Raw genomic sequence first — 17,053 nt, forward strand, 5'->3', positions numbered from 1 at the left:
AATTACGGCAAAGACTTAGAGCAACCCAGAATAATACCATCCTTTTTTTGACATACTGAGGGAGAAGGGTGGTTGGCTAGTTTTGCACACATATACACACACAGCAAGTGTGCAGTGGCTGATTAATGAAATTGAACATAGAGATGATGACTCATCACTGAAGCTTTGTATGGTAGTCTATTTATTCAATATATGCTTCCTAAAAATTACTGCGGTGTGCATGAGCTTTAAAACTGTATATCCTCTACTCCCTTAGGAGACAAAGTGTGCACTTAATAATCAATCATTGTATTTTCAGAGGCAGGTAAATCATTAGCAGCATCATTTCTCTAAGCAAATGTACCTAGACCAGCGTATGCTCTGTTAGGAGAGGAAAGTATTTTGAGGTCAGGTGAAATTTTTGGAAGCTCATATTCATATCCCAATTTACCCTGGTCCAAAGGATTGAAGGATTAAAATAGACTAAAAATGAATTAATTCCTTCATTTAACAAGGATTCAATTTTAATTTTGCTTGGTGCCTTCTATGTTCAAGCACTATTCCAGAGACTGGGAATATGACGATGAATATAAAGAGTCCTTGTCCTCAGGAAGAGTACATGCCTGAGGGGTGACAGACTATAACCAAATAGCCAAACACAAATAAAATGTCAGCAGCGAAACAGAATATGAAATAAAATAAAATAAAGCACGGTGATGTGGCAATGCCAGCAGGTGGGAGGAGTTACCACCTGCTGTCCCCCCAGCCACCCTGAAAGGCTGTGCCCTTGGCCAGAGTGCCCAGCAACCACCAATTCCAGCTTTACTTCTTTTCTGTCTTTTAAAATCAATTATTCCACTTAGCCCTATCTTTTCATTCTTTGATGATAACTAGCTGATGTGAAATGGTAAACACCCACAAGCAGCCAGAAACATTTCATTTCAAATTATTGTTCAGACTTCCCCCAATTCAGCTCATGCTTGCTTATGATCTAATAACAACACCACTCAGGAATTATGATCAATAATACAAACAGTTGAGGTGTGATAGTTTCCATTAAAAATCATTGCCAATGCAGGACCTCTCCTATCTTATCCAAGAGACACTTTCAATATAGTTTTTGTCCATTGGATAAATGACAAATTAATAACATGGCAAAAGCAGGCCAGAACTATCAAGAACATTCATTCCCCCTCCTTATCACCTCTTAAAAATAGACTAAACTATTTGCCTCAATGGTATCCACCTGGAAATCTACTAACTAGTTGAACAAATCTCTTTTCTTTTCCCTCGTCCTTACTTACACAGCCAGGGTGTAGGGCTCAATCTCTGAAGTCTCCTCCAATTCTCATGCTCTATGAATTCTCACTTAAACTCTTCCTACAGGCAAGAATGCTCCACCATTATAGACAGCCTGACATTTTTCCCAACTTGTCATGGAATGTACACATAGGCTAAGCCTTAGGCTCTCTAATTCCAGATGAATGACTACCGGAAAAAGATCAAAGATGCTACTGAAAAAATGATGGCTCTCGTTGCTGAGCTGTCCATGAAACAAGCTCTGGCCATTGAACTCCAAAAGGAAGTCAGGGAGAAAGAGGACTTCATCTTCTCCTGTAGTTCCAGGATGGAAAAGGGTCTGCCACTCAAAAAAGAGATTGAGAGAGAATGGCTGAAGGTACTTCGAGATGAAGAAATGTATGCCTTCGCCATTGCTGAAAAGTCTCGGGTAAGCTTTGGCTTCTATATTGCATATAAACAGGAAGGGCTGTTTCTAGGGGTTTCAATCCTCCCAAAATGCATGAAAAATTTCCCACTTTACTACATGTCATTTCCTGATAGTCGCTGGAAAGAAGTTTTAAATTAAGATATTATGTAGGCAAGTCCAAGCACAGCTGGTCCAGAGTGCCATGATATTCCCTGGAGAACACTCAGCAAACCCAAGGAGCCATCCTGCAGGCTGACACCCCGGGCCGGTGTGGCTGAACACCTGCTGCCATGACCATGACCAGCTGGCATTGGTTTTGTCCTTAGACCTTTAACCCCTGTCCTTGTACCTCTGCTCAGACCACAGCTTACTCTCCTGTGTCCATCTGCTGTGGAGTTATAGCATGCACAGGCCTTCAGCACATGAACTGTCACAGCGTCTGCAGACTGCACCTGGCGTGCCTCATAGGCCTCCCGGCCCCACCTATCTTCACCAGCCACTGGCCTAAGTCTAGGTCTGTCCCTGACTCCACCTTAAAGTCTAGTGCCCAGTTCCTCTGCCTACTCCCATAGCCTTTCAATATTCTTAGAATGGAATTAAGCATCTCTTTCTAAGGAAACTACATGCCTGGGACCTACAACTCACTCTCAGACTGTCGCGGAGACATGCCCCAAAGGATCATTCTTTACTCCCTAACCCAAGAAAAATGTGCATTGCAAACACATTCTAAGAAGAGCTGAAAATAGTGTCTGATTTATAATTTCTACACTGCCTGTAAACTATATTTTGGGGGGCCGATTTTACCTGTGGTGTCCAGCTGTCATTTCCATGTCTCCATTATTTAGAGTTCTTGTTAATGCTATAAGAGATTCCTCTATTTTCCCAAAGCACAGGCAGAATCTTGAAGACCTTGAGGCTCAAAGTAGGCTGCTGACCACTTTCTCCTCTGGTTCTGCTTTGATCTTTATCTCTTCCTTTGTAACATTTGCTCACTAATGCTTTACCAAAGAAAGTAATTATCCTGCCTTTGTCAAAAACATGAAAATAATTCACACTAGAATATAGTGAATTTAGGACCCACCAGCCAGTTTATGACAAATCATAAATCCAAGAACAGAGTGATGCTTGAGCAATGCAGGTCATTCTAATGAGATGCAACACTATGTGTGGGGGTGAGATTGGTGACTCCACCCTCATGCCCTCCCATCCCTTGGGGGAATACTGGCCAGCACAGCCTGAACTGCACAGACCCAGCTGTGCCTGGTAGGCCCTGAGGATAAAGTGACTTCACTAGAGTTTTCAGGAAACTGAAAAGGAAAACTCATTCTTTGCAGGAGTCTTTGGAAGCAGATAATCGCCAGCTGCCCACTGGTGTTTACACAACTGCAGAACCACGTCCAAATGCATACATCCCAGAGGCAGAGACCACTCTTCCTTTGCCAAAACCATATGGTGCTCTGGCTCCTTTCAAGCCCAGTGAACCTGGGGCCAATATGAGACACATAAGGAAACCTGTTATGAAGCCCATTGAGATCTGAAGGTGTGAACCAATCCAGGCTTCTCATGGAGACACTTCAACCAGCCTTCCTCATATCCAGCTCGCAAAGTCGGCATAATAGCTCTAAATTACAGACAGATCACATTATCCACAATTGATAAACAGTGAACAATATGGCTTCCTTGAGCAAGACATAGAATTGTCCCATAATTATGTCAAAGCACGTATTTGCATTGCTTTTATCTTTCTTTTGCATCCTATATAGATTGACTATCTTTTGGAAATATATAGCAAGCCAGGTGCTATAAAAATGTAATAAAAATAAATCAATTTTCAAAGACACAGAAATTGGCAGAATGGTCTTTGTCTATTCAAGAAAAAAAGCAAATACTGTTGAAAATTACTCACTTCAAAGAGAAAGAATGATTGTTTGAAAAAGAAAATATCCCAGGTATTGCAGGGGCATAACTCACTTCATTAAATAAATAGTTGCATTTGAAGCTGGTGTTGGTAAATCTACATCAAGGAAAAAGAGAAGTCTATCAAGTAGAGAAGGCTTGTCATGTTAAAAGTAATGTTATGGTGATTCTGCAGGTAAAGAATCCATTTGCTGCAAAAGTAATTGTGCCTTAATTTATCTTTCTTACAAATCTAGATTTTTCACAATGTTATATGCAAATAAACTTGTGATTATTTTAAGTTCTGATACCAGATTTTTCAAAATTTCAATGAAAACATTTATAATGTTGCATGTGAAAGAGTTGAAAATGAGGCCAGTTCTACTTACTTCATTAATCTAACTTTGTTGTATTTCACCCAAGTATATTTCCCTAATTCTGTTTTTATATTTTCTCATGTATGAAAATGCACATGTAGATTTGAAACCTGTAAATTTATATCCATTATTATCCTCAAACTGCCTTTATTTCATACTGGTATAAGTTTTGAATTTTCTTTCACAACTCTGGGAGTGAGAAATATCACATTATTTTGCTAAATCAAACAAAATCTCCAAGCTCCCATCCTGCCAGATTGAAGGGAAATCTAATCTCATTCTCAGTATACGTCCTGAATCTAACCTTACTGCTTTCTGAATTATTAAAAAGCAATTACTTGGGAGTGCCTAGAATAAGTAACACTGTATGAGCTGTGTGATTAATACAAAGAAATACTGTATACCTTAACACAGCTCCTTTGCTGTAGGAATTGACAATCACATTAGGGATTCAAAAAGTATACATTTCGGAAGCTTAACGACCTAACAATAGAAAAGTAATTTTAAAAAATCCCGAAGGGATAGATGCCTAAGGATTACATGTGCTGCTGGTTGTGGGGTTAAGGTGTCACAGTGCACTGGACCAGACCTTTTTATCTGGTAAGCATAAATGAGACTTTAATGAGTGGAGAGGGGATTCCAGGTGAGGGAAATAGCCTGAGCATGGCTTGGAAGGAGACAAAAGGCTGGAACAGAATATTCACACTGGGGAATTGTACAAGGCCAGAATTTGGGAGACCTTGAATGTGAAGGAGTTTGGATTTTGTCCTGTAATGAATGGCAAATTATTGAAGGAGTATGAGCAGAGGAGTGACAGGCTCAAATTAGTGTTTATCTCAAATACAAATCAGAAGGATGACTTGAGAAAGCAAGTGTGAAAAGAAAAAGGTAGGGAAAGAGAAATAATGGCCTCATCAAGAAAGAAAAATCAGCACTGCTTGTTGATATGGCTCCAAGATTTTGAGCCTCAGTGACCACGAAGTATTTGACCAAAAAGGGGAATTCTGTAGCAGAGGACAATTTTCAGACACTCAGATGATTTTAGAAAAGAAGCTGAATTATTATACTGGCTAGTGGTATTTATAATTTATCATTAAAATTTCACAAGTTCACTGAGGGAAATCATATGAAGAGAGAAAAGCAAAGGGTTATGGGCTGACCCCAGGGAGCAACCATAGTTAAGAATCAGAATGAAGTTGCTATAGAAGAAAGAAAAAAAAAGTAGGAGAACTAGTTAGGCATCATGGGGGCCTTTAAGGGAACATGTTCGTGGACTCCTGGTTCCTGCTTGAAAGGAAACGGCTGTGTCCAAAGCACAAAAAAGCCAGGCCAAAACTTTCAGTTTTTTTAAATGACAAGGAATTACTAAATCAAACTTTTATAAATATAAAATAATCTTTAAAATATTAATATAATACAGTCCCATCTGAACCATCACAAAGACAAATCCTACTTTTAAATATGTATGTACAAATTGCTATTTATTACAAATTATTCTATTATGGAAATGAGCAGATTTGACCTTGTCCAAATTCAGTTTTTTAAAAAAATAGCCCTTTCCAAATACGGTTTGTATGAAACAACTTAATATTTCCACTTGTCATTTATTATTTTCAATGACACATCTAGTTTTTGTTTTTCTAAGCACCATCCCCTATATTCTTAAGCACATATTTTACTTCAGAGTGCAGGAGAGACTTGCTTTTGGCCTGTGAAGCCACTGGGAAGATAAGCCACTAGGAAGAACATCACTTATGCCATTGCCTGCCTACTTGGACTGGTTGTCATTTCTCTACACTTGGCTGTTCATCTGCTGTTCAAAACTGGGATGAGGTACAGCAGTTTAGTTCTCTCTGAGCAAGTAACAAACTGGAATTCAGAGGGCTCAACAAGCATTCTGATTTTGGTTATTACCAATTTTAAATATTGCTAAAGAATTCTCAGCAGAAGTAGAGCCAATGAACAATATTAAATTATTGGGAGCTGATATAGTTGCATTTTCTCTTTTATAACCCTAGAAGCATTGTGGTATGTTTCAGAGCTGCTTCCTCTACAAATTTTGCATCCACATTGTCCTGTCCTTCAAAAGCATACAGAGCTGGAAAAAAGAGAGAGAGAGAAAAGAGTTACTAGGAAGCCATGGAATATTTGTAACATTGTGTCCATAGCTCACTGCAATTGTAATTATTTTATATTTTAGAAAAACACGTTATTCTGAGAATGTGTTGCTAAAATTTATTAAACCTCAGCACTAAGAAAGGCCATTCACATGAATCAAGTGGGTTTTAAACTTCCTGAACACTTTTAAAACCTCAAAGGTGATTATTCCTTTGGTAATTTACTCTAAGTAGTAAATTGTGTATTGTTAAGGAAAGCCAATTGCAATAAGGACCTACTTGGACCTACTTATATGTAAGGGGTAATACGGAAAGAAAAGGGTACACAGGAGTGGATAGGGGCTGACCCACTTATCAAGGGAAAAGCAGCAGAACCCTGAAAGCAGAGGAGTGAATTACCTTGATTGGAGGATTCTATATCTGTCAGTATTTCAATGAAGTAGTTCAGAGGCAGAAATTCTACACTGGATGCCGACTTGTTGATCATAGAACTCTGAGGCTAAAAGGGAAACCACTTCTGGTATTAGCTGATTCTCCAAAACAAGCACAAACTTTAAAAAGGGGTAAGAACTGCAATTGCTGTCCATATGCATATGCTGAAACAGGGAAATAGGATCCAAGAAACACATAGCAGGGCTGTGCCTTCCCAGGGACTCACCTGTCTCTTATAGTTCTGCAGCAGGAGCTTCACGTGGTTCCGAGATATAATGTTAGAACTCATAGGATGGTCCCAAAGGCGACAGATCTTCTGACCAAAAAGCTATTACACAAATTGAAAAATATGTAGAGGAGTATTTTTTAGGGCAGTGAAAATACTCTGTATGATACTCTAATGATGGATCCATCTCATTATACTTTTGTCCAGACTCGGGATGTACAACCCCAAGAGTGAACCCTAATGTTACCCAAGCACTTTGGGTGATAGTGGCGAGTCACTGTAGGGTCCTCAGTTATACCAGTGTACCACTCTGGTGAGGGATGTGAGAATGGGGGTGGCTGTGCAGGTGTGGGGCAGATGGTGTATGGGAAAGCTCTGGACCTTCTTCTCAATTTTGCTGTGAATGTAAAACTATTCTGAAAAAATAAATAATAAAAATTAAAAAATGGAAAAAGGGGGAATATATCTCACACTACATTAAGTAAATGTACCTTATATCTATTCATAACTTTAAAAGTATTATTCCACAGTAGCTAGTGTAAAAGACAGGCCCTTTATGGTTAATGACCCTTGAAGAAAGGCCATATCCTATGAGGTCTGTATGTTTTGAATTCTGAATAAACACTCCCTTAAATGCAACCCTGAGAAAGCACTTTAAATGTTGGTGTTGCCAAATTCTTCTGAAACGGAGCTTATCTGCTAATTTTCAAAATTGAGTATCTCCATGCCACCCCTCAGTGATATTTTCATAAGAAACTAACAGTTGTAGACATGTTCTCTGCCAGTGTCTTGCCTGGAAAATTTTAATTTCCTAATAAGAGTATGAGGTTTAAAAAAAAATCAGATTTAGAGAGAAAACGAAATGTTCAGAGACTTTCCCCAGAGAGATCCAGCCATGGAAAAAATGCTGTGTTCAGTCCTTGCCTTTGCTTCAGTGAGCCTGTGGGGGGAGAGCAAGGCGATGCAGTCCACAAAGGCAACGGACATCCCTTCGTGGGAGGATCGTGCCAGAGGTACCAGTGCTCAAAGTGCCGGCCGAGGCTCGTGGGATCAGGAAGTTCACCAAGTCAGAGGCTCTCAAAGCCTCGCTGTGGAATTTCATGTTTTCACAGTATTTCTGACTCAGGGAGCTTATGTCCCCCACAAAAAACAAAAAGTGCCTGGAAAACCCTCTCCCTCATGCTTCTCGGTCTTCCTTCGACCCAGGGATGTCTTCCTGCTTTGATGGAAATGACAGTGGGAGGAAATGCAGTTCCCAAACCTTCTGACCTCACCTGTATTTAAATTTCTTATCAGTTGAAATGTCAAAAGCACATGTTTCCCATCTCCCTCCCCTCACACTCCCAGATGTAAATATTAGTGTGGTTTCCTAAGAGGAGAAAACAGGCTGGATGTTCTGGGTGGGCTGTGCCAAGGCAGGACAAAGCCAGAGGAGTGAGAACTCTGAAGGCCCAGCAGGGAGCAGCCAACAGAGGGTGGGGATGGATGGAATTTCTTGGAAAGGGCTAAAAAGTGAAACAGTTCAATTGACTATATCCCAAGGCAAGTAAATACTCTTTTTGCAAGAAGAAATTGAACAAGGTTCATGTCAAGACTTAAGGAGAAAATAAAATATAATTCAGTACTACCGGAGGAAGCCGCACAATGATACTGAATTTTAGTTTTTCATTTTTCTCTGTGTTGTCCAAATCTACAAGAAAGTAAGATTGGCAAATAAAACAGAAATATTCATCTTAATACCTGAGCAAGCTAATAACACTTCAGTGTTCATCCCGATAACATATATCCCAACCTGTAGTCTCAAACTAAGTCTAACAACACTATGAAAATTTTAATTTATGTCCCTCTGAATAAAAGGGATTTCTGTTTCTATATATCATAGAACATGTTCTGTATCGGGCTGCCAGCCACAAAACCATGTTACTAACTTAAAACACCTCACCTTGGCACACACTCTAATATACATTAAGGAAATTCACTTATAAAACACCACAACCGAATAATTCAAGCAAGTGTGATTACAGTACAGACCTTACTTGCAGTTCAAATTCACATAAGCACTGTATCCCTCAATTTTGCATTTCCAAGTCTAACTCTGAGATGACAGAGTTAATCAGCTGAAAGTAAGCCATTTCATGATATTTTCTTGAGAAATAAGCCTTGGCTTCTCCTATCCTCAAGTGCCCCTGTGTACAGAACAGGAATGTAATAGCTGTGTGTGGACTGAGAAGCCTTTTGGAGCCTCTTGAAGGGCTAGGCACTTCAAATTAGCCCAAAGGATGGTTATAGGACACGAACTGTAGTCAGCAGGAACAGCTGCATCATTTATGCAGCCCATTGCAAAAAGAAAATGAGGAGTCCTTGTTCAAATATTAAGAATTTCAAGATTTAACACTGAGTATTGAACTGAGCACGGGTCCCTTCTGACTGCACAAGGGTCCTGTGTGGCCACACAGTCCCACACCCAGGAAGCCAGGCCCAGTGGAATGAACATGTGCTTTGGCAAATTCAGAGCCTCTTACCTTTCATGAGCTTTGTGACGGCTGTTTCTGTGAGAAGCAACACTCCATTATCAATATAATGCAGCAAGTTGTGCAACGGGAGACAGTGGACACCAAGAATCATGTGCAATGTGTGAAAACCTAGGATGAGAGATCGGGAGGGTAAACTTAGCAGCCAATATCTCCAGCCTTCTAGTGGGAATGAGTTTGACGATGCTAATAAAGTGTTTAGCTCAGCGCTCAGAGCCTAGAGTCAAATAAATGCTGCTTGAAGACAAGGTCCGAGTTTCCTTCTGGGTACACAGTAAGTTCCCAACAAGTACGCATTCCCTTCACTATGCCGCTACCTTGGCAGAAAGAGAACAAGAGTGCAAGGCCTGTTCGATGAAAAATGTTTTATAGTTTAATAGGTTTGCAATTTACAGTAAGATGGCAAAAGAGAACAATTAATGTAAAAGCTTCAGACTCCCCTGCCTGGGCTAAAAGGCTGATGGATGAGATCATTTTGCTGAAAAATTTTGGACCCGAAGAGCACAATTTATATGCCTGATCTCTAGGTATGTCCTGGAGAAAGGCTTTTGGGGTCTATTTGGACTAAATTTTCAAAGAGAAGAATTAAAACGATATGGTTAGATAGCTAATCTATAGGAATTCAACAGAGAAGAAGACACTCTCTCAAAACTAAGTCTTGCTGGGGGCCTACTCAAACACTGAGAAATCTAGAGCTCTAAGTACCCTGTTAATAATAAACGATAAAAACAACATCTATGAGAGAAGATAAGGGAAAAGCCCTCTTGGAAAAGATGGCATGCGAAGGCAGCTTTGAGGAATAAGTGCAATTCTTGAGAGTGGAAATAAGGAGAGGGGAGTGGAGACGAGGTGGAGTGGAGGCAGTAGAAGAAGGCTGGGCATGAGCTGACCTGGGCTAGGATTCTGCTCTGTCACTAAGTAGCTGTAAGTAACTAAGCCTGTGTGAGCCTCAATTTCTTCCTCCCTAAAATGGTGCACCAGTACCCTTCCTGCAGGGCTGCTTTGAGAAGTAGAGAAAAGCTTTTGGTCTAGGTCTATGAAGGGCCTACTGTGTGGCAGGACAACCATGACTAATACACACGCGTGCTGAGGCCTTCAGCCTAAGCCCTGGCTCACTTGATGCTCATACAAGACTGAGCTGGGAACGACCTGATTCCCATTTTATAAATGAGATTCACAGGAGCTAAGAAACTTGCCCAGCACCATATAGTAAAGTGGCAGAGATGAAATTCAAATGCAGGCTGTGTGATTAGCTTTGGCTTTTAACCATAACATTATCCTGCTCCAATAACTGGTAGCTTTGTTAATGGAACAATACAAACAGAGGCCCAAAGGTAAGGAAGTATGGGGCATGTTCAGAAAAAACTAAGTGATCCAGATGATTTAGAATCAGGTGTGGTAGGAGGAATGACACAAGGTAAGGTTGGAAAGGCTAATTCAACAAACCGCTTCCATGCACAGGGCAGGTGGCTGGCCATACAAGAAGGAGCAAAGCAGGCACAATTGCTACACTTCCAGTCTGGCCAGGAGGCAGGCAATCAAATAATCAAAAAAATAAATACACTTTTTTAAATGCAACTAGTTCTAAGAAGGAAAAGTGCAGGGTGTTCTGAATGCATGTGGTGGGGGTTAAATGCTGAATGAAAGCAAGAAATTTTTTAGTAGGCTTTGGGGAGGCACTGAAAGTTTCTGAGCAGAATGGAAAGAGGCTTTGAGCTTTACTTTTAGAATATTTAAATGACAACAGGCAAAGAACAGGTTAGAACAACAGTTTGCCACAAGAGGCATGAAGACCTGCTGGGAGGCCTTGGCATGAACCTTTGCGAGAGGCAAGGAGGGCGTGGGGAGGGAAAAGGAGGGAAGGGATGGGAGAGGCATGGCCACTGAGACCCGTGTAGAGACTGATGGCTCTGGGCTGGGAACAACAACGAATCAAAACCTAATCATAGGAGCTTACATGACAAGAAATGATGCCCCAAGAGCAGGGCCTTGAATTCAAAGAAATTCTCGAGTTTTCTCTCTCTGAGCACATGAATCATGAGCAGTGAGAGACTTGAATCCCAAGTCCTGGCAACATCAAGGGTCATATGAGATGCAGACTCTGCCCATAAGCAGATGTTAATAGGCTAAGAATGGGATGGATCCACTAGCTTCCCGGAATCCAAAAAAAATAGTTCATTTTATCAGCTAATCAACGACATGAAATTTTTCAAAAGGATTTGAATACTCTTCCCAAGATTTAAAAAAAAGTTATGAAATTATTTCTAAAGGAAAGTTTATAAAAGGTTATTATGAATCCTATAGATTTCCTGGGTTCAAACTTCCTTCTGCAGCCCTGTATCCATCTCTTAAAGATCCCTGGTGACCTTTCTTCCTCTCTCCCTGGGGCACAGTCCCAAACGCAACAGTCAGTTCTTAGCTGCCTCTCTGCATGTCAGCTCTAAGCAACAGAGCAAATTAGCTAAAAGTAGGCATCCATCCCAGAAGGGAGAGCTTTCCCAGCCAACACTAGCCCTCATCCTCCAGGGCTCCTGGCTTCCTCTAGCCAGTGAGGGGAACACAGGCCCCTTTTAAACTGCAAATGCACCAGCTCCAAAACCCTGTATTTACATGCGCACACATACATCTTCCAGCATCACTTCACCTCTATTTCCATGTCACACGAAGGAAGCAAACATTTGAGAGGAAAGGAGAGAGAGAAACTGCTATTCCTTACTTGATCCATGACACCAGCCATTAAGCCTACTCATAATAATTCTCAGTCACTATGGATAACATTTTTCTGTTTCCCTCCTTATCCATCCCTGTGAAGGAATGCAATGTTCTGTAGAAAGTGATTTTTTTTATGATCTCCCAGGCATAATATTATCCCCAGTAAGTCAGTTTCGTTTCTGTACAAAAGGAGCTTAAACATTCATGGTAAACAAATCTGAAATGTCAATCTATTTCTCCACAAAATATTTTGTGTTAATGACAAATAATTCAGATTTTAAGCCAGAAAGCCCTATACAGTTTTTGTCAAATCCCTTCACTCTTTCTAGAGGGAAGTTCACAATTCATATTCCATTGGGATAATTTAAAGCCATCCATTATCCTCATGAATGGTCACTTTCAGAGTCCCACAAAATCCAGAGAAACTCCCTTTGCACCTCCACTATAGGCAGACCTCATAAGATAAGGTGTACAGATAGAGAACTTGTGAAGGATTCCAAACTGTATGCAATAGATCTCAACTGCAGAGAAGCTGAGACATGCCATGGGGATTTTCTGGGCCCAGAAACAGCCAATGTTTCAGTATCAACTAATTTAACTCAAATATAAAAATCAAGAGGCAGCATATAATAGGTAAAAGCACAGATTTTGGGGCCAGACTGCCTGGATTTAAATACTGGTTCTGTTGTTTCGTAGCCATGTGCCATTTGGCAAGTAACTTAACTTTTCTGTACCTTAATTTCACCATCTATAAAATGGGAAGTGGGATCACATGCAAGTGCCATTTTGGTTGGTCAAAACTGGTTGGATACCAACAGTTTAATGTGGTTCAATTTAAGCTCCTGCCACATAGTATTGTTATGAAAATTAAATGTGCTAATTTACGTAAAGAACTTAGAACAGTACCTGGCACAAAATGGGTACCACACATATATTGACTTAAAATGAATGAACAAAGGAATAAATCAATGATGGATGGATGGATAGGCAGATGTATATGAATGAATAAATTGAATAAAACTGGCTGAAATACATTATGTAGCGAAAGCTATCATAAAACTTAGCACTCATCAGAACTTACATGTAATGAACATAAAGCAGCACTTTAGAGCAAACAGGAGGTTATTTGTTTTTATAACGAATACTGATTTATATGCACATGTTCCCAACTTGACTTTTATTAGTTTTTTTGACTGCTCTAATCTCTAGCACAGCAGCAAATATATAATAATTGTTCAACAAATGTTTGTTGATTGAATGAACAAATGACCGAGTAAATGTGCCAAAGGTGTTGTGAGGCCCGATTTGGTCCTGTTTCAAAATCCTAAGGGAAATTTTTAGCTTCTAAGCACATAAGAATCAGCTTCTAAGCACATACTTTTGACACCCAGCCAGACCCAATTCCTTCTGAGTGTTAAATTTATCCATCAGATAAACTAAGCCTGGACACATCAGAGAAAGACCTTCCTGGGTCAGCAACACCTATTCAAAGTATCCTAGAAAGTTGCATGAGGCCCTGCCTAGGCTCCCTAAAGTTAGTGACAAGCTACAGTACAATTTCATCATCAGGAAGATCTGGCCAGCAGACACCAACTGCAAGCCCACCTCTCACAGCGTCACCAGACACACAACTTTGCAGTCATGGGAGGGCAAGTCCAGAAACCCATACATAATGTGCCAGAGTGCAAGGACCGTGTAAAGAAAGAAGAAAGAACAATTTTATTATAAGAGAAGACAAAAGAGCCAAGACTTACCAGGAGGCAGAGGTAAAAACAAACTGCTAGTAGCTTCCAAAATCCTTGTCATGATGTGAAAGACTGCCAATTCAGCAGCACTAGGCCGCCTGTTGCTGGTAAAACGACAAAGCAGCATGTCAGCTGAGGAGCTCAGCCCTAAAACCCCATTTGTCTGAGCAGTGGCTCTGAGGACTACACGCAGATGGAATTCATGAAAATTATGAAAGGCTATGCCTTGAAGAAAGCCTCATAAATATGATGGGGACCATCAGCCTAATGCCTAGGAGCTAATCAGACAGTAGGCAAATAAACAATAAATTGTATTAACTTAAACTCCCCTTCCTGGCAGTATGGAGTTCATGTGGCTCTCCTTCCTCATCAACCATCTGCCTGGGAAAGCAGATTGGTGATGTAACAAGGGCATAACTTTAAATACCGGACAAACAACTAAGACACACGATGTCAGGCTGATTATGAAAGAGAATTGCTTTCGTCTGGCAAGTTTCAAAAAGGCTTTACTGAAACAGTCAGGATTCAGAGTTGTTTCGACTCTGTTTACCATGAAAAAAGGGAGTGAGAAATACTTGCGTACAAGTGGAGAACCCAGGGATGAAGATCATGTTTCCTCCAATTGGCTTCCAATATTTGGCAAGTGAGGTCCAGCTAGAGGGTAAAGACCATCCATTACCTGCGCTCACAGCCTTTTCTTCAGGGGCCCCTATCCCTCCACAGACCTGCCAGGCATGGTCAGGGCAGCAGGCATTCAGTCTGTGCCCGAACACTGAGCCAGCCTTTCTGAGGTCAATTCTGAGGCAGTGGAGCCCAAAATGCAGAGACTGAAAGTGCACCCCAAGTGTAGCAGAGCGCTCTCTGTCTGTGTGGGCAGCGCCCCAGCCACGCTTCCCCAGCCCACAGCTGACAGAAGAAAGGAGCAACAGAACAGAATGGAGGTCTGAGTGTCAGTCATGGAGGAAGACTGACTTCAAGTCCAGTTCTACAGTTTACTAGTAACAGGGAAAGGGCTGTCTTCATGGACCTGTCATCAGCCATGAATCCATGCACAGCATATGCAGACCAAGGCAAATCAGAAAGGGTCTCCATAAAGGCACAAAGGCTAGTTATTCTCGATGACAGATTCTCAGTTTTTCTTTGGCTGGAATCAGGTAAGATAACACGTATGCAATATAATCAGGTCTGCAGCAACTTGGATTTGTTTTAGAAAGGCTGCCCAGCCACTGTCCTGAGAGGGGACTGGGAGGTGTGGCTACTTGCTGCTGGGCGGGGCAGGCAGACTTGGCCTCAGAGTGATCTGCTGAGAAGGAAAATCAGCGGTACTGAGTTTTCTGAGACTACATCTCTATTCTTTCCAGTCCTATTGGTTCTGCGAGTTGTTAACACAAACTAGTGTTAAAAGTTTTATGTGATTAACTATGGGGAAGAGTGATGCTTGAACAAAAATCCTTTAACATGAAATATGATAGGTGGATGTAGTAAATAGGTGTATGTTATCAAAGGACAAAGAAAGCAGGTTAATATCAATATGGGGAAGATCAGCAACACTCATAAGGTGAATTCTTTGGTATAGTTCTACTGCAAAGAATTATTATTTAAGAAAGTTTCAATACCCTGCTTATAAATATCAGTATAGAAAAATACCTATCTCTCCAAATATATTAAAAACTTTGAAATTTAGACCTTACTGTAAAATAAATTCAAGATATTCTTTAAAAACACACTTAAGGCAAAAAAAAAAATGACTTAAGGCAAAAAACTTTAAAATTAGATATGAAATTCAACCTGGGCCATATCTAATAAATTTAAGTAATCTTACAGAGTTCGGTGAAAAAATATATGTTCATACACTGGCTAATTTTCAAGTCTTACCCAGATTTGGAGAAATGGAATATTCTTTCTCTTTCTGTGTATTTAAATATTTTATAAAATTTGTCCAGCATATTATTTCTAGGCTCTAAGCAGGGTCATGCCTCAACTCCACAGCTTTTTTGAGACACTATATACAGCCTCAAAATTCAGTCTAGCCACATCACTTCTATTTACACATGGGCTGGTGTTATTAATTTGGTTCACACAATTTCAAAGAGTGGCAACAGGTAGGTGAACTGCCAAGGTCATCAGTAGATCTAATGTGGTCGGATGAATACAACTAAACTGGCCTACTTGGGCTGCTGGAGCTAATTAAGAATTGAAGGTCAAGTTTTCTCCTGTGTGCACAAACAAACATCCATGTGCAGAAATCATTACCTACGGGTTAATAAGGGCTGGAAGATGCGGATTGACATGTGAACTTTTGGTAACCACGCTAACTTCATCACAGTCCTATGCTTCCATGAGCACATAATCACTATTTGAAGGGAATGCAATAAACACTTTCAAACCAGATTCTGGTTCTTTTCTCCCACTTTCTTCAATCTATAGCACCAGATAGGGTGGTTTGAGGACAGGAGATCTACAAAACCTAATTTGAAAAACATACTGAACCACATACTGGGAACTATATATGGTGAGACAGGGGAGCAGGTGGGTGGAGAACAAAAAGCAAAACCAACCAGTTTTGAAATGTAGTCCAGAACCATCTGTTCAATTTTCTTCTTTTCCACACCCAGTAGATGTCTCAAAAGATGGTCTTTTAGCTCAGACACCATCTGAAAACCGAATGTGGATTAGGTAAGTCACAACCTATCCTCTCATACCTGCAACTGGTTTAAATTGGATCCATTTATTAACATTCCTTTATTAAAACGAAAACTATTGGGTCTGAAGTTCCTACCAGCAGAAATGCATAACCCACAATGTTCCTTTGATAGGCGCCCCCAGTCAGGGCACCAGCATTTCCACGAGAGGTGGTACTTAAGATTCACACACAGCCCAGGGAGCAGCTAAGTCGGGTGCCCAGACAGCCCCAGAGAGGAGACAACTCCAGAGAAGCTGGTGGGGATCACTGATGTAGAAGTCAAAGGCTTTGGGATCTACTGAAGGACTGAAGTCCACCCCGCTGGCCCTGGGGAAGTAAGAGCAACAACTCTCAGCATGCAGCGGCTGCGCTAATTCATCTGGAAGGACAGAGGCAGGAGGGGAAAAGGGATGCCTCAGGCGCCTCCCGCTGTGCATTTACACACATTCAACACAGCCCCTGACATGTGAAGGTGATAATGGTCATTCTAATGCCTCCAAACAGGCTTGTTTCTGTGCCCAGTCTGCTCCCATCATACTCAGGGCTCACCATTCAGGGTGGCCCTCCCAGACCTCCCCACCTTCTGCTTTTCTCTTTCCTTCTTCCTCCTTTCTTGTCTCACTCTGTCTAGAGTCCTGCTCAGCTAG

General features: G+C 40.9%; 2 protein-coding genes across 9 annotated transcripts in view; one reads left to right on the forward strand and one right to left on the reverse strand.

Annotated features, from left to right (window-relative positions):
• CCDC146 (coiled-coil domain containing 146) overlaps positions 1 to 3,352 on the forward strand; it is a 116,665-nt gene extending 113,313 nt beyond the window's left edge. Inside the window, exons 17-18 of the mRNA XM_057504431.1 lie at positions 1,460 to 1,708; positions 3,022 to 3,352. Coding sequence (XP_057360414.1) covers positions 1,460 to 1,708; positions 3,022 to 3,225 — 453 coding nt within the window. The 3' untranslated portion in view covers positions 3,226 to 3,352. The remainder of the gene's footprint in view (positions 1 to 1,459; positions 1,709 to 3,021) is intronic.
• Positions 3,353 to 3,518: 166 nt separating this feature from the next.
• Positions 3,519 to 17,053, reverse strand: part of GSAP (gamma-secretase activating protein) — a 76,737-nt gene continuing 63,202 nt past the window's right edge. For 4 of the 8 annotated variants that reach the window (XM_036892476.2, XM_036892474.2, XM_036892475.2 and 1 more), the window contains 8 exons: positions 16,282 to 16,377; positions 14,307 to 14,377; positions 13,733 to 13,827; positions 9,258 to 9,377; positions 8,364 to 8,425; positions 6,736 to 6,837; positions 6,477 to 6,576; positions 3,520 to 6,058 (listed from right to left, as the gene is read on the reverse strand). In XM_036892476.2, coding sequence (XP_036748371.2) covers positions 5,967 to 6,058; positions 6,477 to 6,576; positions 6,736 to 6,837; positions 8,364 to 8,425; positions 9,258 to 9,377; positions 13,733 to 13,827; positions 14,307 to 14,377; positions 16,282 to 16,377 — 738 coding nt within the window. In that variant the 3' untranslated portion in view covers positions 3,520 to 5,966. Of the gene's footprint in view, positions 6,059 to 6,476; positions 6,577 to 6,735; positions 6,838 to 8,363; positions 8,426 to 9,257; positions 9,378 to 13,732; positions 13,828 to 14,306; positions 14,378 to 16,281; positions 16,378 to 17,053 lie in introns of all 8 variants that reach the window. The other 4 variants (XM_036892473.2, XM_036892477.2, XR_005026252.2 and 1 more) reach the window with 4 other exon arrangements.

The sequence above is a fragment of the Manis pentadactyla genome, chromosome 7 (genome assembly GCF_030020395.1).
Source record: "Manis pentadactyla isolate mManPen7 chromosome 7, mManPen7.hap1, whole genome shotgun sequence".
NCBI classification, from domain to species: Eukaryota; Metazoa; Chordata; class Mammalia; order Pholidota; family Manidae; genus Manis; species Manis pentadactyla.